General features: G+C 38.8%; 2 protein-coding genes and 1 long non-coding RNA gene across 5 annotated transcripts in view; 1 reads left to right on the forward strand and 2 right to left on the reverse strand.

Moving 5' to 3' along the window:
- rab28 (RAB28, member RAS oncogene family) overlaps positions 1-3,055 on the reverse strand; it is a 34,638-nt gene extending 31,583 nt beyond the window's left edge. Inside the window, exon 1 of one of the 2 annotated variants that reach the window (XM_034690759.1) lies at positions 2,593-3,055. In XM_034690759.1, the coding sequence (XP_034546650.1) occupies positions 2,593-2,667 (75 nt within the window). In that variant the 5' untranslated portion in view covers positions 2,668-3,055. The remainder of the gene's footprint in view (positions 1-2,592) is intronic. The other variant, XM_034690760.1, reaches the window with a different exon arrangement.
- On the forward strand, positions 2,450-20,507 carry LOC117817949. 2 transcript variants are annotated; one of them, XR_004632269.1, is made up of 6 exons: positions 2,450-3,124; positions 6,787-6,968; positions 11,139-11,430; positions 17,445-17,537; positions 18,637-18,733; positions 19,141-20,507. It is a non-coding gene; the product is annotated as an uncharacterized LOC117817949 (long non-coding RNA). The 2 variants fall into 2 exon arrangements; XR_004632268.1 differs by having other exon boundaries at positions 18,637-20,507.
- Positions 10,209-12,833, reverse strand: nkx3-2 (NK3 homeobox 2). Its single transcript, XM_034690758.1, has 2 exons — positions 12,151-12,833; positions 10,209-11,396 (listed from the first exon to the last, which is right to left on the reverse strand). Exons 1-2 carry the CDS (start codon positions 12,521-12,523, stop codon positions 10,972-10,974), a joined length of 798 nt encoding a protein of 265 aa, XP_034546649.1. The 5' UTR covers positions 12,524-12,833; the 3' UTR covers positions 10,209-10,971.
- Positions 20,508-22,106: the final 1,599 nt, after the last annotated feature.

Raw genomic sequence — 22,106 nt, forward strand, 5'->3', positions numbered from 1 at the left:
GATTCAAGACAGACTTAGATCCATAGTGCTACATTATCTTGAAATCAGCAGTAAACCTACACATCTCCATCTGATCGTGTATGTTACAGCTTTATAAAGTGTGCCACTTGATTTTCAACACAGCTTTGAAACTGATTTTTGTTGTGTTTATCTTTTTCCAGAAATACAAAATACAGAAGTACAATTTTAGAGCGGGCAACTCTGCCATCCACTGTTTGCATCATCTCACACTGATGAGTGGAATTAAGTAAGGTGTGACTTTCAACTGCAGCTGAAATATTATCAACTCTGATCCACCACAACTGAGAAAAAACATTGTAGCTGTGGAATCACTGAAAAGGCAGATACTGTAGGGAAACTCAGAGACTAAGATTGATCAATTACCCAGTACAACAACAAATCAAATTCATTCAAAAGGTTTGGTGTCTATGCGGTTTCCAGTGTTTCTGCAGCCAGCCTCAAGGGGATTCTAGATGAATTGCAGTTTATGACACTTCTGAATGGGCTTCATATTTTAAGACCGGAGGCTGCCGCTTGTATATTATCACAAAGTTTTGTTATGGTTGCCAGTGCAGTTAGTTTTTTTTAACGTAAACAAAAACAGACTTTCTACATAACTTGCACACCATTACAGTGGTTAGCGTTATGGTTCTTAAAGCTGTATTTTTATTCAAGAATATGATTCTATATTTGTATTATTTATACATGTATGCGGCATCCTGCAATCGTTGGGCTAATAAAGATAATATATGCTTTCATATAGGTTTATCCACAGTGTCTATTCAGTCTTAAGTTAAAACCTTTCGAGTCTCCCCGTTCAATACAGAATCCATTTCAAAATCCTATTATTAGTCCATAAAGCAGTCAACGGTTCAGCTCCCCAGTACATCCCTGACTTGATCCTTAGGTCAGCAGGTGGAGGTCTTTTAAATGTATCCAGGGTGAAATCTAGGTCCGGTAAAGGGGCCTTTAGTTACTGTGGTCCATCTTTTTGGAACAAACTGCCTGCTGACCTCAGGTCCATCACAACTGTCTCCGCTTTTAAAAAAAAGAGTGAAAACATATTTATTTTCACAAGCGTATGAATAATATAATGACTGATGTGACTGCATGCATGTGCAGCAGCAACTGCTGTTTGTTTGATTGCTGTGACTGATGTATGTTGGGTGTATGTATTGTTTTTCTGTTTTTATTTATTCTATTTGGAAAAATGTCTTTATGTTTTTTAATTCTCCATGTAAAGCACATTGAACTTACGTGTATTGAAATGTGCTTTATAAATAAAATTGCTATTGCTATTCTTATTAAAGTTTTATTGCAGTATTCATGATGATGATCAAGCTGGTATGACAGTCTAAATTTAGTTCCTAATTTAGTTCCTAAATAGTCTAATAAGTTCCTCTCAGTGGAAGTCTACATTGAATGACGTGCAGTCTACAGCTATCTGTGAAATCATCACTTACATGCTTAAAAATTATGCTAAATTGATTATAGAATAATGCAACCGCAGATGTATAGCACTTCACTTTATTGAGCAACCAGGTAACAATGATGGGCAACATCTCAGCTTTCTCTTTTCTCAAATAATATATAATTAGCTAAGTAAAAAACAAAAGAGCCTGCAAAAGAATCTGGAAGCTGCCTTACTGAAATAAATAAATAATAATAATAATAATAATAATAATAATAATAATAATAATAATTATAATCAGAGGATCAGTGCATTGATTGACTTAAATAGAACTGAATGACAAAAATGGCCACAAATGTTGAATGAGGATGTGTTTTCTTAACCGTGCCAGGTCAAACGTAGTCATGTTGGAATAATTTTCCAGGACAATCTGTGATTTTCCAGGACATATTACTTTATCTCCCATTTTCCAGGTGTTTTCCAGGACTGGAAAACTGGTCAACTGTCTTCCAGGTTTTCCAGGACGCGTGGGAACCCTGAGTATTGCTGTATTTTTATGTTATTGCTTTTCTGAAACCAGGACCAGTGTGCCTAATTTTGTTCAATGTCATATAATAACATGCTCTGGAAAAATAAAACAACTACTTGAATCTGTATCGGTAAACTATAAATCATTCTGTTAATCTTAATCTTAAAAGTATCTAGAAACCAATGCTTTCAAATCATGCCATAGACTAAGAATTGTCCTGTAGATGTACTTACCTTGTAAGTTAAATATAAAATACTAATGGATAATGGACACGTAATTAATAACGAGGCGTCGCAGATTTTTTAATGATTGAACGACACAACATCTGTGAGTTATAACTCCGTATATAGACGCTATCAGTGTTTGTCTTCAGTTAATCCTACATGAGCACTGTGGCGCTTCTTATATCCCATTATGTGCTCTGTTAGCATTGATGCTGTTAGCTGTTAGCCGGTTTAGCTAGCTGTAATAGCGTCGGTCTCCATGGTGACTGGGGAGACGGCGCAGCGTCCGGAGGAGAAACGTAAAATTGCAGGATTCTGATTTAACACGACGTGCAGCCAACAGTGTGTACATGTTAGACCTCAGTGTCAAATATCCTCACCAACATAGAGTGTGTAACAGGCTGTGAGTGTGTCTGTGATGGTCTCACCTTCCCACACGCACCGTCTCCAATAACTACTATCTTCAGCTGCCTGTCCTGGCTGTCCTCCTCCGAGTCCGACATGACGCTGTAGTGTGCTCCGATAAAGCACCAGTGTGAGGGAAATCAACGAAACACGAGAAAAGAAGCACAGGTAGCTGGAGTTCAGGCAAATCACAGATGGATTAGACGACAGTGGAGTGGGCAAAGAGACGCCATTTTGACTCTACTAACACTGTTGCTGTGCTCGGCTCGGCTCGGCATGCTCCACTCTCCCACACACACACAGAGTTCAGTTTAAACGGAGGGAACAGAGACCGAGAAACGGGCTGAAGGACTCGACTTGACAACTCAGAGTTTAAATATGTCAATTTTTGCCCCGAGGCCCCTTTACCAGCACGGGGACAATATCAAAACCGGAAACCAGATCACCGCCGCAGTGGTTGCGTCCCGTGTGACGCGTTCTTGTTGCCACAGCAACAAGGGCCAGAGTGTGAATATCAAAATGCTTAATCCAGCGGCCTAAAATGACCTAAACAAGGTAAATAATCCCTTATTAACTGTTTACCCTGATCACTGACTCAAATATTACACCTACTTACGTTTCTCATTAATTCAAATTTAGTATTAGACCAGGGGTTCCCAAACTTTTCGGCCTGGGAAACCCAAAATATAAGTGCCAAAGACTTGTGACCCCCAAAATATAAGTGCCAAAGACTCGCGACCCCCAAAATATAAGTGCCAAAGACTCGAGACCCCCAAAATATAGGTGTCAAAGACTCGCAACCCCCAAAATACAAGTGCCAAAGACTTGTGACCCCCAAAATACAAGTGCCAAAGACTTGTGACCCCCAAAATATAAGTGCCAAAGACTTGCGACCCCCAAAATATAGGTGTCAAAGACTCGCGACCCTCAAAATATAAGTACCATAGACTTGAGACCCCCTAAAATAGAAGTGCCAAAGACTTGTGAACCCCAAAATAAGTGCCAAAGACTTGTGACCCCCAAAATAAGTGCGAAAGACTCATGACCCCAAATTATAAGTGCCAAAGACATGAGACCCCCAAAATATAGGTGCCAAAAACTCATGACCCCCAAAATACAAGTGCCAAAGACTTGTGACCCCCCAAATATAAGTGCCAAAGACTTGTGACCCCCCAAATATAAGTACCATAGACTTGTGACCCCCCCAAATATTAGTGCCAATGACATGTGACCACTAAAATATAAGTGCCAAAGACTTTTGACCCCCACTGTCCCTCGAAGTGGTTAAATGTTGCTTCATACTTAATTTACTTCATACTTTAAAATTAGTTTACCTACATGCACATGTGGCTGTGTTTCTTGTGCTGCTGTGAGTTAACCTGCTGCTACTGATCCTTTTTTTAATTAACTGTTAGCTAACCCTAACTTTAGGAGTCATCTGGCAACAAAGAAAGGCAGAAAACTAGTGAAATGTACTTATTTGCAGGGTTTTATTTCAAATGTAACCACTATTTTTGTCTATATTTTTACAACAATGGGTAAAATCAGCAAATTTAGATAAAAAATTAAAAATGGAAGACATCTCGCGACCTCCCCAAGGGGTCCTGACCTGCACTTTGGGAACCCTTGCTTTAGACCAGGGGCGTCAAACTCATTTCAGTTCAGGGGCCACATACAGCCGTAGTTGATCTGAAGTGGGCCGGATCAGTAAAATCATAACATAATAACATATAAATAACGACAACTCTAAATTTTCTTTGTTTTAGTGCAAAAAAGTACCAGTACATTCTTTAAATGTTCACATTTAATGAACTATCTACAAACAAAGCTGTTGTATTTTTGGCCATGATGAGTCTCATAGTGGGGCAGAATATTTTACTCTTTAAGCTCTGAAACCTTAGGCGAAGAAACCAAACACACAGGTTACCCATTCACTCGACACACAGTGTGTAATGTTTACTGCAAAAGAACAGAGATTATAATAATGAAGAAGGTAAAGTTGACTATTATTTACTCCTCATCCTAGCATGAGCAGATTGCTTGCTTGACAGTGTTGTATGCAGGGGTGTAGTGTTAGTAGTGACAGAGCGCACCTATGACATACGCACATGTAGGTAAGCACGTACACAATATGTGGCCCCTTTCGAAGATCGTGGATCCACCATTCAAATGTGACAAATTTACATATACGTAAACTTTAATGCTAATTGGATCATGAAGTGCTGTAAAAAGTCTTCATGAATTTCAACCAGATTATGCAAACAGCAAGAAATCTATTTTCTCACTTTGGGAAAAAGAAAATTCTCGGAGCGCCGTTCTGGTTCTGGTGCGCTTCGTAAGCACTATGATTGTATGCGACCCTCAGAGGACTATTTTGAAAGATTAGCTAATTTTATTGAAAAATTGCAGTGAACGTCTTCTCTGTAATTTTTTTACTTTTCAAAGTTATCCCACGGGCCGGATTGGAACCTCTGGCGGGCCGGTTTTGGCCCACTGGCCGCACGTTTGACACCCCTGCTTTAGACTGTAAAACATTTTACATTTGACTGCCCTACATTTTATTAAATGCCATAGTTCGTTTAATTTTCAAATTTACCCTTAAAAAATATAGTAGTTTGAATTATGAATTCTAAACAAGCATTTAAAACAGAATATCAAGCAATTATAGGCTCCACCTGCTACCATAATATTCATGCATGAGTCAATGACTGTACAGGCAATAGGGTCAACATTTATTTTGTGTAAAATCGCCGCTTTGCTTCTTTTGCTTGTGTACATGACACATCTTTTTGAAGGGTGTGACACATACATCCTCTAACTATGTCCACTTGGAAGGTAGCATATTTTTTTAGATGATTGATCATTAGTCTTTTCTCTGCCCCTGTTTACCTTTCTTCTCTTCTCCTCATGCACACCCTTTCACCCAGCCTCTAAATTCAAATCCCTATGTGTAGGTCTAGCCTTGGCCCTTTTATATTTGGTGAATAATCTTGAATGTTTATCTTCTCTTTACCTCAGAAGTGTAACAAATTGACTTTCTCGAAGATCTTCAGAGATAAATAAGTGGATATAAATATAAAAAAGATGCCATCTAACAGTTTATGGCCTGAATAACCAAATGTTTACCTAGATATCTCTAATAACAAAGATTTATAATGCACTAAAACATTCAGCTGTTTTAACAGTCTCAAAGTTGTCCACTGATGGGCTGTCTTTCATCCTCAACACATGCAAACTATGTCAAAATTTGGGATTTCTGATCATGATGACTGTGACTGATTGAAAGCACAGGCCTCTACTATTAAAAAGTATATGAGCAGGGCCAACAAACACTTAAAGTCTATAAATATTTTTGCCCTAAAACAGTCAGACACTTTGCAGGGTTAATTAATTTTTTTAAACTAAAGTGCTATTCTGTTCTGGCAGTGTGTTTTCTGTTTTTTTCCACAGCTCAATCAAAGCTTAACAGTCTTTGGAGAAATGTATTTACCAGCTGTGTGATGTGACTGCTCTATGACACTTTAATGTGTTTACCGAATGAAGAATGATTATTATTACCGTCATTAATATTGCAGACGTGGATTAAGTGGCACAGTAAATCCTTTTGGAGCAGTTATTTTGTGACACTTTCCTCCAGTGTTTTTGTAGATTATTCTTAATTAATCTGTCCAGGATTCAATGCTCAATAGAAATGCAACATCATCGAGGAAACAGAGTTACAGAAACATGATTCAAGGTCAAACATTTCAGCATGAAACATTTAAATGTTTTCATCTTTGCACATCTTTGTTTAGATGTAAAGTTGGGGCTGTGACAAAATGTTTCATGCAGAAATCAATGTAGAATAAATAAGCTATTTTTTATGAATTGCAAGTTAAATAAACGACATATATACATAGTTTTATGAGCCTCAGAGGAAGATTAAAACATGTTTTTTAACAACAAATACGGCTGGGCTAATACCTTTTCAAAGACTCTAACTGTTTTTTCCTAACTGTTTGAGCTGGAGTGTGATGTTAAAAAGTTAATAAACACAATGTCATCAAGTTTTATCCAGAGAAATTAATGCAAAATGTTACTTCAGACAATTCTTCCATGCGATAACCTTTGGTAATGTGTCTGTTATATGTTTTGTGATACTTCCGTAAAACCTGTGTTTTAGTTTCTCAGAGGCTTAATTCCTGGTCCTCGTCTTTCACTCTTTCTCTTCACTGCAGGAGAGGGATGTCATGAGGGACGAGGATGGATATGCACCTGGGCCACTTTGAAGCAGGGTGCAGCGACTGTCAGTGAAGTTATACTAAGACAAAATGCTCATGGTGTGATTGACAGCTTCCCAACAGACAGAAAGCTCAAGAGCAAAATGAAACTTACATGTTTTTAAAGGATGGATAGGCAGGTAATATTCTTTAATTACTTATTTTTCATTTTACTGTTTTTTTTTTTTGGTACATCATCACCTAAAGGAGAAAATATTTGATTCATTCTAAGACAAGGAACTTTAGAGCTTAAAGGCCAAACTGATTGAACACAGATGAATAAACTCACAAGAAAGAATTAGGATGACTACAAGGATGAATAAGGTACACACAACAAAAATGCAACTGTGAAAACACAAAAAGTCATCATTTGTGATCTTTGAGCTGATAGTTGCAGTCAGGTGAAATGATCAGTTTGTAGGACAATGCCATTTAAATTAATTTCAAACTTATAGTGCTACCATAGAAGACATTAACTTACATAGGTCTTAGAATACTGATGTACTGAATATCCGCTATAGTTAAAACACCTAGAAGAGGATTATTCTGCATGTGCAATATTTAAGTTGCAGGGCAGAATGCACTTACAGATCCATGCAACCTCTACACAGATCTATCTATTTATATTTTTATAACCCAGAAAAAACTGCTCTTTGTTGGATTTATTACACAAAGACAAGCTGTGCTTAAAAGTTGTTAGGCCTCAAGGTTGAATGTTTTGACACTGCAGAAGGGTGACTTTCTTGATTCAGGAGACTCAGGGGAAGCCACAACAAATTTGATGCAGGAAATCTAAAATTATTTTGTTGGGGCATTCATTTATTTCTATCCCTCAGCATTAATATTGGTATGTATCTTGATATTACGAGATTATCTCAAGACAAATTATAATAGTAAATACAAGTAATATAATACACGAGACAGTCCTACAAAGGCCAGTTTAATAAAATTAGACTCCGATTTAACGCTTGTATAAATACACGTTTTAAACAGCGTTATTTGGTGGTAACATGTTTCCTGAAGTGAAATTTAAAGTACGCTTCAGGGCATTTTGCTGCTCCGTTAAACTTCCTAAAAACTTAGTTTCTCTCTCTGCGGTAGCTCCGCCACAAAAAGACATAAATAACTCCATCCGTCTTTTTTTTAAAAGGGCGCAAGGGCTCATTACCATTCATCTTTCGAAGGCACCACTGTATAACCGTCAGCTCAACCGAAGCATAGTTCGGCTCCTAAAATAAATGTCTATTGCATGCACAATTTCTGTCAACAATATCAAGTGGTGACGCTCTGCAAATAGAAAATATAGCCTATCAGAGAAAAGGTGTTGAGGGAGCGGGTGAACTGATGGACCAGCGTGAGATTTACATGTAAATTTAATTGAGATGAAGGAGGAAGGTGCAAAAAAATGGAAAGAAAACGCTTCTGATGGGAATGTCACCGGAGCTACTTCCATATGTATATTTTCTGTATCTAAATACTGACACCGTCCGCTTTGTTTCTGTTACTGAAAAGTTGCACAGGTTAATATAATATACATTTTTAAAAAGTAGTTACTTTTTTCTCCAAAAGCAAAACAAAACAAAAAAACAGTCAAAAAGGTAACCTGTGCGTAAAGTTCATTTTCGTGCGTAAATTATGAAATAGACCCAAAACAATCCAATCTAAATCAAAAAGAATACCTACCCTGCGGTCATCGTGGTTTAAGTTTGAAAAAAATATCCAATCAGATATTAAATGATGAAACCATACGTGTATTTTTCACGCGCTAATGTTGGGCTATATCAGAAAGTCAAACATTTCAGTGAGATGCGGTTAAGTCAAACCTGAGGGAGGGGGTGTTTGCATTTCAATGATCGCAGTTTGAAAGGAAAAACAGCCGCAATATGTCCCTCTATATCAGATAACTCCACATGCAGGTATGAAAGGAAGTTATGTGGGACGGTCCACTCCTCAGTATCCCTCTCTGTCCTCTCACAGCCTCCGGGCAGCCAATGAGGAGCATTAGTGCCGCCGGTGATGGCTTCTGATGGCGTCTATACCTGCATCGGGGAGATCAGATTTTAGGACATATAGGCGCCTTATAGTTTTTCCCACAAAGGGTTAAAAAAGATGTGACTATGATGAGACAAAACACTGATTATTCCTGGATATTTGTTGCATGTCTGTTAAGACGTTTGCGTAAAAGCTGTGCGTAAAAGCGCAGTGTTTGCAGGCACTGAAAAAATACAGGGGATGCGTTGGTGTGCCCACAAATAACAAAGTGCACTCTCCAGGCATCGGCTAGAAAAGGGACACCTGTGCTTAATAGTCATCATTTTTTCCTTCATCTGTCAGTCTCAGTTGTCAGTGCCTGATAGAGCTTTTCACTTATGATATACGCAGCTGCTGTCCCACAGGCTGTAAGTGACTTTAAGGTGGTAGATGTTTTATAGGGCTAAAGGCTGATGAACGGCAGCTCCCTGCTGACCCCGACTTAACATTCAGGTTGTTAGAGGAGACAGAATATCACCTAGACGTCCTCCCGTTAATACTTCATGTCCAGCATAAAGCGAAAACAATAAAAGGCCTGCAGCTTTCTGTTGAAAATAACCCATAGTTTTCGATCTTCAACAAACCCAAACTGTACACCTATTTTCCACCCTTCTTGCGCAGTGACATGGACCTCCTTAACCCCGGAATCCTCCTCTCCTTGTGTTGACATACAGCCTTAAAGGTAGCTGTCAGTTTGCCCTGTCCAAGACTCACAGAGCTATTCATCATTGTTTGACAGGTGTGTTTGGGAAGACAGCAATGGTGGCCCAGCATTTTGGAAGGTGTGAGTGTGAAGCTTAAACAATTAAGACTGAACTTGTGTCGGGGAAAAATTAAAACTATTACGCTCAAGCAAAATACGTACGATGAAGCTGAAATTGAGGGAGACTCGTTTCTATATGTTGTGGTATTTTCCACTAAGGCTGTTTCTTTTTATTATACTTGGGTAAAAATGTCCCAAAGCATTGTGCCAATAACAAAAAGGCAAGTAAAGATTTAATGGTGAATTTACTTTATTTAATGAAATTAAAGTGCGGTTTTTGTTAAGTTTTTTTTTGCAAAAAGGAATGCGCAAAACTTCGTATTTGTATTATTTTGCACTAGAAAACAACGCTTGTAAGAGTTTAGCAGTGGTATAGGCTAACTGTAGAAAATAAGTCGTCATGTCGTTTTTCGAGTGTAGTTATCAGTCAGTCAGTCGTATGATAAAAATAAAACCTAAGCACAATCCTTCAGTAAATTAGCTGTTAAACCCTGATATAATTATTTGAAGTCAGATTGCCGATTCAGAAAATTGTACCAAGAATACACAAATTCTAAAATATTAAATGAAATAGCATCCAAATAAATTATGCCTGATATGTTTTAATGTCTAAAACAGTCATTTAACAAAACACATGTACATTTCGATTGGTCTGTTTTTGCTTCGTGTCAAATGATCACACCAACAAACCACCACTCCTCGGTATGACACTGTACATGTCCACACACACCTTAATGCATTTAAACATTGAAATAATATAACGTATATGCTCAAAAGTGCCAAAATATCTTACCTTTACAAACACAACAAGAAAAAAAATAAAAACACAACCTGCAACAGAAACAGTTATATGTAAGTCAATGGAATATGCCTATTTCCAATCACTGCAGAGGTAGGAAGGCGCATGTAAAATAGAAACCAACATAAGGTGACATGTTCAGTCTGTTGAGGCCGCCGGTTCCAAAAGAAGGGGCCTGGGTGCTTTCAGAAGTCTCCCGAGCAAAGAGAGGAATACTTTGTTATTTCTGAGTCCCTCCTCGGAGGTTCACATACTGACATTTTATAAGAAAGTCCAGGCTCCCCGCTGACCTAAACTTAGGTTTTAATGCCTAAACCAATTGAAATGTCTTCTTAAACAGGGTTCCTCTGGAAAGACTCTTATTAAGAGTCCTTTTAGAGTATTTTGGGATGTATAAAATCAGTTGAGGAACCCCTGGTCTTGCCTGGACGTCACGATGAGGCACTTCAATCAGAGGCGCTCCTCCTCTTGTCAGAAAAATATCGAGTTAGTTTGATTTCCTGGGAGCAAAATGATAAACCAAAAAAGAATAAATACAGTCACCGAGCTCTCACTGGTTCCCCGCACAAGCAGAGAGTGTCCATGCCGGGAGGCAGTATGCATATGGGTAATAGTAGGACGGTTGCAGGGAGAGCAGCGGGGGCCGCAGGATCTCTCCTGGGCCGTACTGTCTCTGGTCGTCCCGCACCAAAACTTTCACTGCCACCTTTTTTGCAGCCGGAGTCGAAGCCATGAGATCGGCGGCCATCTGGCGGCGTTTCGTCTTGTACCTGCGGTTCTGGAACCAGATCTTCACCTGAGTCTCTGTGAGCTTCAGGGAGGCCGCAAGGTCCGCGCGCTCCGGCCCAGACAGGTACCGCTGGTGGTTGAATCGGCGCTCCAGTTCGAAGACCTGCGCGTGAGAGAAAGCGGCCCTGGAGCGCTTTTTCCGCTGCTTGGGCTGGTCCATACTCTTCTCATCTAGGGTGCTGGAGTCTGGCAGAGGGAGACACGCAGATGCAACATGCAAGTAAATTCCTGTACTTGTTTGTTATTTTAGCACAGCTGGAATCACGTGGTAGTGGGTGAGCTTCGTGCATATTTGTGGAAAACATCCAAAGGAAGGAAAAGGGAATAGAAATATAAGTGCACAGTTGTACAAAACCCTGTTGAATTTTTCTAATGTAGCAAGTTATAATAAATACATATCTAGACACTTTAATTTCAAAGTTGCAGTGGAAAATTATTGAGAAGAGTTATCATCAAGGCCTAAACAGAGGTGGTGTGCAAGGTTTTTTCTGTTTTGGAAAGATTTGAAGTTAATTTCCTTAAAATATGCTTCAAATAATAACGTGTCAATGGTAGTTTATAAAGGAATCATGAATACAATTCTTGCTAATGTATAAAAAAGTGTAACCTTAAGTCATGTTGGTACCAACAAATCCATAAAAATTAGGGTCATGATGCCGATGTATTCATGAACAATCGTGCGTAAAAGCAGAACAACCCGTGCGTAAAAGTAAGCAGGAAGCAAGGAAGTTTACTAACAGGCCTGTTATCTTACAATAACACACTCGCAGCTTTCGTTATGATTCTATAGAATTATTCCAAAAATATTAAACCAGAGTAATAAAAGGGAACTAGGCTCTATAGTTTGGCTGTTTTAAAGGCAGACGTTGAAATGAGTCTCGGTGGTTTAGTTCAGAAAAGAGAGTAGCAATGTGCATGACAGTCCTTCTGTCCTACTCACCCGTGGCGTTATTGGGTTCACTATCACTCTTCGCGTTCTCCGCAGCTGCAGACTCATGATCCGTCTCCTCCTGCAAACTTTCCTCCAGCACATCCGAAGCAGGATCCCCGTCCTTCTCTGACTTGCACGCGGCCGGAGTCTTGCTGTCGTTGTCATCGCTGAGTCCCGAATCCGAGTCGTAACTTTTCTGGTCCGTGGGCTCACAAGCCTCCCCATCAGCCCTCCGAGACCCTCCGTTCATCTCCCCAAATATTTTCCAGCACGCCGTCTTGGAGAAGCACATGTCCAAATCTGGTAAGTGTCTGCTGTCCTCCTTTCTGTTCAGGATGGCTTGGATTGAGAAAGGCATCAACGAGTTTCCACGGACGGCCATTTTCACAGGAGACAAGTTTGCGCTCTGTTCTTCAAGTTGAGCAAATAACCGGTCCGATACGTGAAGTAAATGTCAGTTCATCCACATTTTAAGCCTCTACCTCCGTTGAGCGCTGCTTGTTTCCCTCCAGTGGTGGTTCCTGCTCACATCCCCGCGGGAGAAGCCGTGGAAAGTTTCTGCTACATCCGCGAGTACGATGCTTCTCCTCCGCATAGCTCTGCCATCAGCACAGGCTGTCTCCGCACTCCGGCCCTTTTCACCCAATTTTTTTTAACCATCCACCCTCACCTGTGACTGACAGGCACTCCTCGTCGCCTCCTATTGGCCCTGTGGGGAGGAAAGCCGTTTCACGATTGGCTGCTGTACACGACGTCATGCTGCTTTCAACTGGTTAGCAAAAAGTTCAAGAAAAGTTTGGTGTAAGTTTTTACAGGAAACTGAACTTACATGTAAGTTGCAACCCAAAAAATATCTCAACTGACACTTAATATAATATCAGTGGAGCGGACTGTGTTGTGTGCATGGCTTCTGATGGCGAAATTGTTCTTTCATTTTGATCAATTAATTGGGTTAATCTCGCGATGGTGGACTTAATTTCGTCGAAGAAATTTTCCAAATTGGTGCAGCACTGAAATACAAAGACCCGTATGTAAAAGTCTGACACCCCAACAAAGAAGAATATTTAATTTGTTACTTACAGAAAATGGGGAAAGCCATGTGTCCAGTTTTCCTTTCGAGACTCGAATGCAGCACCATGGACAAAAAAAATTGTGGGATCTGTCATCTTAATTACATAAAAATGTCTGTTGGGTCTGCTGCGTAATGTAACGGATTTTCGCAGTTTGGCTACATTAATGGCACCGAACAACATGTGTCACTTTGTTATTATTCATTTTGCATTTTGAGGTCATCAAAGTGCTAAATTTTCTCAAATATTCTGCATCATGAGCCGTCATGAACAGGTAGGCCCCAAATTTGTCAGTAAACGAAGCTGGGTGAGTTAAATTCTACCAAGTGCCTTCTCCCACACTTGACCATTTACAGTAAAAAATTGTGTCAATAAATGAGGGGATGATGTGTGATATATTTTTAGCAGCAGTCAGCTTGTGAAACGTCTTGTAAATATTGGCGTATGATTCTAAAAATCCTGATAAACGTCACAGACATTCAAACTGTAATTATCTCGTGTTATTGGCTAAATATTGGAGTCATTAAAAATTAGATATTCTATGAGAATTAAGTTTCAGACATGCATCTTTTGTAACGTTGAGGTAATTCATTTTTTCCTTACTTGTACCTCATGTTTCTCCTCGGGTAAATCTCAACAGAGTAATCTCACACATGGGCTCCTGTCAGTTCTAGCATTTTGTATTAAACATTAAGTGTGGAGCTCTCCCTCAGAGCTTGAGAAGACAAATGTGCAGAGCCAGACCGTGACCTCTGCCGTCCTTTACGCGTTCCGTCCACAGTACAGAAGCAAAAAAACAAAAAAGAAACTCGGGTGAAAAGTTCGGGTGATTATGAGGGCAAATGGCAAATTCTATAAGATTTTACTCACTTTTACGCGCGAGGAGATATTTCATAATGTTGAGGTTGGACAGCTATGATTTAACCTCAAGGATAGTACTTTGCTTTGCTCATTATTTATATGAAAGCGAGCGCAGAAGTCTTGAGGCATCCTTAGATAATTTCCTGCAAATTAAATGCGTTTTTATTCCGTTTAATTGCCACCCTATCCCTGTAGTTTATCCGTCAATTTTAACATTACTCTGAAATCTTCGGACCCTTAACGTTATTGGGTAAAAATAAAGTAGGCTACATAATATTACTAATGTGTAACGGCTTGCCTGTTTATCATGTTTATCATATATAACACAATCAACACATTTGACCTGATTGAATTTTAATTGTAGTTTTGAAGCGGTTGCAGTTGCAGTCTAGTAAAATGATGTCATATAGGCCTAAGTGTCATAGACATACAATAAATATAATTTCAAAAAATACTTTTTATCAAAATAATAAATTCAAATATGATGATAATAATACATAAATAAAAATGATTATAATGTATAATAATAATAATAATAATAATAATAATAATAATAATAATAATAATAAAGCTACCTGCTCGCTTCTTTTGTTATCATAAAACGTCACATCATAATAAAACCATAAAATAAAATCGACAGTGAAGTCAGCTCGAGCATTTTCGTTACAAAGTATAAATTTTGGCACTTGCATCAGATCAGCTGCAGGAGAAATTAACAAGAGTTCTTGCTTTTCTTTGTTTAGGACTTTTAGTATGCATTAGTAGGCTACCCGTACTTTTTTTCTGCACGTGAGGGGTCTGAAGTTCACAGGCTGAGCGCGCGCAGCAGAATTAAATTATGAGCAGAATTAATTATTGAAATAAAACATTGACAAAAAATAGTAATGTAAATCACTTTCTTCCTTCCATGTCAAACGATTTGTTATGTAAACGCCCAAAAATCACGCGCCTTTTGGATCCCAATAAAAACTGGTTGATCCCGTCTTCATCAATAAGAAGAGTCCTCTTTACATTTATCGCACCTTAGTGCTGCTGCTCCTGTGCAGACTTGTAACATGCATACATTATACCATCTAGTGGTCACTGCAAATACCTCCTCACCCTGACTTTTTCACATCTGGGGTCAGGGCAGACACCACACTGAACCTCTCTCAAACTCTGCACATAACAATAGATACACAAGGAGCTTGATGAAACTTTTATATTTGAGGAGAAAGTTGCATGTTAGAGTCAGATGTGTGTTCATTAGTTCAGTTTCAGCTCCAAAAACTTATCATGAAGAGTTATGTAAATCCCTGTTTCTTGGCTTAACTGTGTGATCGAGCTCAGTGGAAACAAACAGAATGAAATTATGTAGCATTGTCTCCGGGCTGGATGTGATCTTGTGGTATTAAAGCCAGAATCACCGCAAGCAATGAAAACACAACTGAAAAAGGGGAAAACACAAAACCACTGACACGTCTGGATATTTTCACACACCCGGCCTCTTGTTCCCTCACAAAATACTCACTCCACCCAGAGCCAATACACAAGTGCTACATCACATGCTGTATTATACAAGTTTTTCTCTCTTTGTCCTTCATGCTTTTTTCTCTCATACCACACTGTTGTCTTTTGTCCTTAAAAAACAGCCTACTACTGACCCCCATACAGAGCCTGGGAAAAATGAAAAATAAATAAAACAGTGTGCCAATCCTACAACAAAGTGAGTCAGTGTGAGCCTATCAATGTGATGTGGAGCAGAACTCCCCGGGTTACTCCGTGTTTTGGTAACCACACTGTGAGGAGGAGTAATAAGCAGTAAGTAGCTGCAAGTGGCAGGAAATGTAAACAGGCAGCGTGGCTTTCATTCAGAAAACTGCAGGGACATTTACACACAGCTGCTTTGTTGTGGCTCACACTCAGAGGACAATGAAGTTCATCATCTGAGCAACACATTATCCTACTTTTTAAAATGTATTTATACCTAAAAGGAAATAAACTACTGAGGAATATCAAAATGAGCATGCACATTTTTCTGTTACAATGATGAGCAGAACAGCATACATTGCATGTCCAAGGTTAAGTTTCAGCTGCATATTTAAGTTAACAGTAGGTTTAGTCCATTTAGAGGATAAACATGTAAGAGATGTATTTATTCTGAACACAATAGGAAGCCAATTGAAAGTAAAATGTAAACTAAAATAAAAGCAGCAAAACTATAAAACATGAATAAAGTAGTCTAATAGAAGTCCTACATTCAACAAGTTATTTAAAAATAGTAGCTAAATGTACTTTAATTATCAATAACACCAATGGGGAATATTACCGGGTTATATTTCAGAGCTGCAAGAGAGAGATTATTGAGTTAATTTCAGGTTATTAACTACCCCATGAAATAAAAGTTAAAGCTCCTGTGAGGAGTTTTTGGTTGGTTCTGAAACAGACAGAATCTAATATTGATGTCTATTAATATTAATTAATGAGCAGACAAGACCATCAGCGAGAAAGTGACTATTTCTATTGAGTTATTTTTAATGTTGGACACCACATATCGGGAGTTTGGTGCCAGTGAGAGATACCTTTTATCTCTTTGTTGATCTTGTTCTGTACATGTGCAAATACCTTTTTTCTGGAGATAAACCTTACCCTGCATTCTTTTAATAGTTGAAAATGTAATTCTTTGTTAATCTTTGTGATGTAAAATGTGAAAAAAAAGCCTTTTGTTTGACACCTATCCTCTACCAGTGGTTACCCGCGTTAAAAAGGATAATATGAGAATTATCAATCTTGTTGCAGATGGTCTTGTTCAAATTTGTAGGATGCAAAGAGGCATCACTTTACATTTCAGTGTGTTTCATAACTAGTTAAATGTTCCTCACAGTAGCTTTAAAATATAAAATGATCATTTTGTTACAGCTCTATTCTCATTGCTGGTCCTGTCATTATGGTAATGTCAGTCAGTGTCTTATCACATTTTGGAAAATATCAACCATAAAGCATATATATAATATTTGATGTATGGAAAGATATACAACCAAAAGGGTCAAAATTAATGACTTTTAAAAAAATGGATTATTTTGTAAACTAATCTAATAAAGTTACTGAATTTTGATAAATGTTAGAAAGTGAAAGAAAGAACATCCTCCTGACTCCAGAAGCTTCAAACATCAGATACACTATTTTTTGGTTTTTGGTTTTTCTTTGCATTAAAAAGTCAAAGATTAGAAATTAAGAAAACTGAAAAAAAACAGAAAAGCAGACAGAATTTTTTTTGCCATGACCGTAAACCATTTTTGTATGTTTTACCAAACAGTGTAAAAGAACCACACACATACAGTTCAGAGTTTTTACCTGATATTCAGCAGAACCTGGTTTTCTATCTGTGAACAGGAGGGCTCCCTCTGCTGGTGACAACGAGAAACCGCTGTCCTGAAAAAAGGGAAAGATGAGACCTTCACTTCCTAATAGCTCTGCCGGGAAAAGGTATATTCATCTTCTTTTTTTCTATATGTACAGTGACACAATTCCATAATCACCCCCAGACTCTTTGTCTGCTCTCCTTCAGTTTAACACCACCACCTTTCCAGTAAAGACATAAACTTTAATGGCATATTACAGTACTACATTTACCTCCACCCACAAGCCCCCCAACCCTAATTTTCCCCCTGTCTGTCCTCATAAGTGAAATCTGGTGTTTCAAACTGAAATCTTGCCTGATGCCATGGTAACGTCTCTGTTTCCCCTCCTCTCCTGGGTGTGTTTATGACAGGTTTTGAATTTTTTTCTTGCGTGCTGGTATGAAGGAGGCTCGCAGCATGCCATACACCCCCCTGTACACCCCCCCTCTCTCATGTGAGGATAGCTGCCAAATTATGTTCAGATGGAGCAACACATGAGAGGGCACTGCCAAGACTGATTTACAGAAAATGCTCCCAAAATGCCCTCTAGATTTCTCACTGAATATCACATCCACCATGATAGCACCCTTAATCAACCTCAACACTGGAAAGTGGAAGAAAAGGGGAGAAAGGGAGGGGTTACTGCCAGCTTTAAGTACGCTTTTAGTCGCCTCAGTTACAACTGAACCCTCTTCTAAAAGAAAAATTATCCTTGCATGCGATGGGGCACTAAATGGAGGATCCTCTGGGACTGAACACTTAATACAGTAAATGGAACCAAGAGACAAAAAGGGGGAAGCTATTCAAAACATCTCAGTGATGGCTGCACAGCACACACAGGAGGAGAAGTGGGGGGATCGCCCTGCTGTTACACTCCAATTAATGTGTGTAGATAGCACAGACGTGATTTATAGTTTATTTCTGGCTGACAAATGAGCTTCCATCCGCCCTCGCTGGCACGCAACAGATAATGCAAGCTGCTCAAGCACATCATGAAAGGCTGCTCAGGTCTGCAGAGCTCAGGCCTAAATGAAGACGTCCTTCAAAGAGCAGCAGAGACCCTTTCAGTGGTTTCATGTCCCGTGCTGTTAAATACCACTTTAAAAAATACAAGATGATGTAGTTATGAAAACTTCAAGGACCATTTAGAAATTCTTGGGATGTCACTGCTCTTTTCCCTTCAGATGGTAAAGTGGGTGTCATTGCCTGCAGCTGCAACTTCTGCAAGAAGACAAACTGTGATTTGGATGTTTGCAGATGATGGACTGATGTCTCTGACAGGTGATAACAAAACAGACAGGACTGCAACTTGGGACTGTTTTTATTATTTAGTGTTATATCGTTGATAAAAATGACTTGTGATTTGTTTTGTTGAAGCCTTACGGAAAGGGCTGTGGTTGTACTTTGTTAAAATACCTTTTTTTTTCCTTTTTTTAATCATATCTTTATGCCTTACTTTTGTTTTCCTACTCCGTCTTTGACACTCTGTCTAAACACCTTTGACTGATATCATTTGTCTTTAAACACGAGTTACAAGGTAGAAAAATATAATGATAAATGGGGAAAGTTTCTGCGGTTTCACTCACCACAGGGGAACCTTCTGGGCACTAGCTCACTGTTTTTGTTGAATGCCAGATTATATAATGTATACATTGTACAACAAGTTGTTTGTATTTGTAAACATATAGAGACATGTTCCTTGCGGTGTGGTTGTTGGGACTCTGAACTGAAGGCAGGAGGTGTGGCGATGGTGCGGTGAAAGGAAGGAGTGTGGACACTGTTGGATGGACGTTGATTAAATATCTATATGTGAAGTGTGGGTAGAGGACATCTGACAGTGGTACGGTGGACATCTTGTTAACTCGCCCAAAATGTCTTGTTAATACTGGTATTTTGTTATTCTCACTATTTGAGCATTTATTTTTTTTATTGTCTATACGGTATTTTTCTTCTCTGTTTGTTGTTTTGTCTATTTGTCTGTTTGTTTTTTATTCTTTTTCATGCCCGTCAAACTCACATATTATCGTTTTTAAAAAAATTTTAACTCTTCGGCTTGGCACTATTTGGTCCTCTATGTTGTGGATATGTGCTGTTGAAAATTTAAAAACCAATAAAACTTAAGTCATACAAAAAATACGAGTTACAAATAGTAGGATAGTACATATTACTTTTCTTTCTAAAGCAAAAGGGTTCCCTGAAACCGCTGAGCTTTATTGTTTGGATTAAATATCAATCAAAGCAAAGAAAACAATGTGTTTAATGGGGACTACTTTCATTGGCAGATTAATATATGTTTTGTGAACTGTGCATATTTACAGCAGCCAGACAGTTTTTCCAAACTCAGAAAATTCAAGTGCATGTCTTATATAGTTTGAAAACAATGCTCTGCAATATAGAGCAGCAAAGTCAGTAGTACAGTTAATGTACAATTAAAGCAGCTAGTTTTATTGGCATGTTGACAACAAAGCTACTTCACAGTTTAAACAAATGTGGAGCCTATAGAAACACCAGAGCACCTAACAGTCAGAGGAAACAAAGGCAACACAAAGATTTATCTTTCATCATATTAACTTCGCTCAACTACCAAAAGTTATGTGAAAGATCTATCTGCAGAAATTTAAATATTGGCTGCTGTGTAAGCTCTTGTGATTGTGTTTTGGGGCGCTGCATTGTCAAAAACCTTCTTATATTAAAGATCTGCTGAAGGCCTCTAACATCAGCAGGACTGTGAGGTCCTCTGAGGTCAGGGTTTTCTGGTTATACCTAACATCCGACTCAAAACTAAATGAGACTGAGCTTTTAGAACATGTACCTCCTAAACTTTGGAACTGCCTCCTGCTGGAGCTTACAAACATGGACACTGTGGACATTTTTAGAAAGCAGCTGAAGACTCGTGTTTGGACATGTTATTCTCCTAATCCGTGTGTGCTTTTGTGTAATAGTTGATATTCGATGTCTACTGCAATCACTCAGTTTCACTCTTAAGCACTGTGTGATGTCTGTTCTTGAGAAATAATGTATAAATAAACTGCACTGACTTACCACATACAAACTACAACTAGAGTGTCAGGCGAGTTTTATCCCAAAAAAGTAGAGTCCAGAGAAGGATTACCTTGTATTTGTTACTGTTATATTATTTTGAAGCATGTTATTGTCATTTTTTAAAAGAAAACTCTGGTTGAGGACATGTATAAAGAGCTTAAAAATGAAGTACTCTGAGGATATGTGGTTAAAAAGTTTCTCTATAAAAAAGAACTGTGATGCTCCATCTGGAGAAAAGCTGCATTTTAAGTTCAAACATATTACAACAGCTCAACTTGACCCCAAAGTGTGGGTCAGTAAACAAATATCTCAGAAGTATTCCAGCACTCTGGAGTGTATTTGTTGAAGCCTCAGCTGACAGAAGTCAGTTTAAATCTCCACTCAACAGCAGAACTATTTTAATGCTGCAAAAAAAATGAACCTTCAAGACTCTGAGCTACCACCCCTCCCTGCTGCCTGTCGCCCGCTATTTCTATGACTCTCCTATGAAACGCTTCTGACGTTAAACACCTGTTAACTTTTATGTCTTATGAGAGGAGTGGCTGAATGGAGCAGCATTATGTGCAGCGCTGGCCAAATCCCCAGTAGAGGAAAGACCACTCCCTGAGCAGAGAGGCAGCAGCAGGAGTGTGTGTGCCCCCCTTATCCCTGCAGCCTGAGGGGACCCCCCCCCCCATACACACACACACAGTTACCTCTATTTCAGTTGACAGCAGCGTGAAACCACCGTCCTTCCACAAGCTCTCTGCTGGAATAACTGCAGCGCTCCCCGGCAGCAGGCCTGCTTAAGAGTCAGAGAGAAGATGTGAGGAGGTCTGAGGCAGCGTATGCTGCTGATATTTTATATCAAGGGTCAGTTTTTTCTTACCTTTTCTTTAAAATACTCGGCTGGTGCTGCCAGAATCCTCAAACCTGCACCAACCATTCAAAGAAGAATCTTCATCTGTACTTTAAGACTGTAAACTTATTACAGTCTTAAAGCATGTCGGCTGTCTGTCCTTCATCCAGGTGGAGCCGGATGTCGTTTCTCTGAGTTCAGCACATTAACGGTTTAATCTCATACTTTTAAATGTTCTACATTAAACTCCAATATATATATATTTAACACACAAATATTAACATAACTAAATGTATCTGGTGGTTTTATTTTCTTGGCACAGTCAAATTAAACAACATTAAACCGACTAATGAAAGTTGGGCCACCCAGCAGGTTATAGCATTGTCAGTAGAAGTGTCTCAAGCTTCTTTTCTTTTCTTTTTGTTTGTTTGTTTGCAGGAATGAAGAATTTGAATAAACCTTGTGTTTCTATTTTTCTTGCATTTAAATCTGTATTCAAGTTTTTCTTTCTTTGTTATTCGCAGCATGCACTAAGTTTTCTTTTTGATTAAATATTATATACAAATACATAGTATAGCAAACTTTCAGTTTTAAGTATAGAAAGAACCTATTAATAACATTATTTTTTTCTGAAATCTTCCATGTTGCTGCAGAATATTTGCAGTCATCATGCCTTACCTCCACATTGATGCTAATCTGTAGTCCTGCCTCTAAATTTAAATGCAGCACCTTTACGAATCGTTTCCTCACTACAGTAATGCTACTTCAAAATGT

Source organism: Notolabrus celidotus, chromosome 8 (assembly GCF_009762535.1).
Source record: "Notolabrus celidotus isolate fNotCel1 chromosome 8, fNotCel1.pri, whole genome shotgun sequence".
NCBI lineage: Eukaryota > Metazoa > Chordata > Actinopteri > Labriformes > Labridae > Notolabrus > Notolabrus celidotus.

Excerpts from the sequence above, each read along its gene's own strand:
- nkx3-2 (XM_034690758.1), bottom strand. The coding sequence starts at position 12,523 with ATGGCCGTCCGTGGAAACTCGTTGATGCCTTTCTCAATCCAAGCCATC. Across the intron at positions 11,397-12,150 it reads TGAACCCAATAACGCCACGG|ACTCCAGCACCCTAGATGAG; the intron begins GTGAGTAGGACA and ends TCCCTCTGCCAG.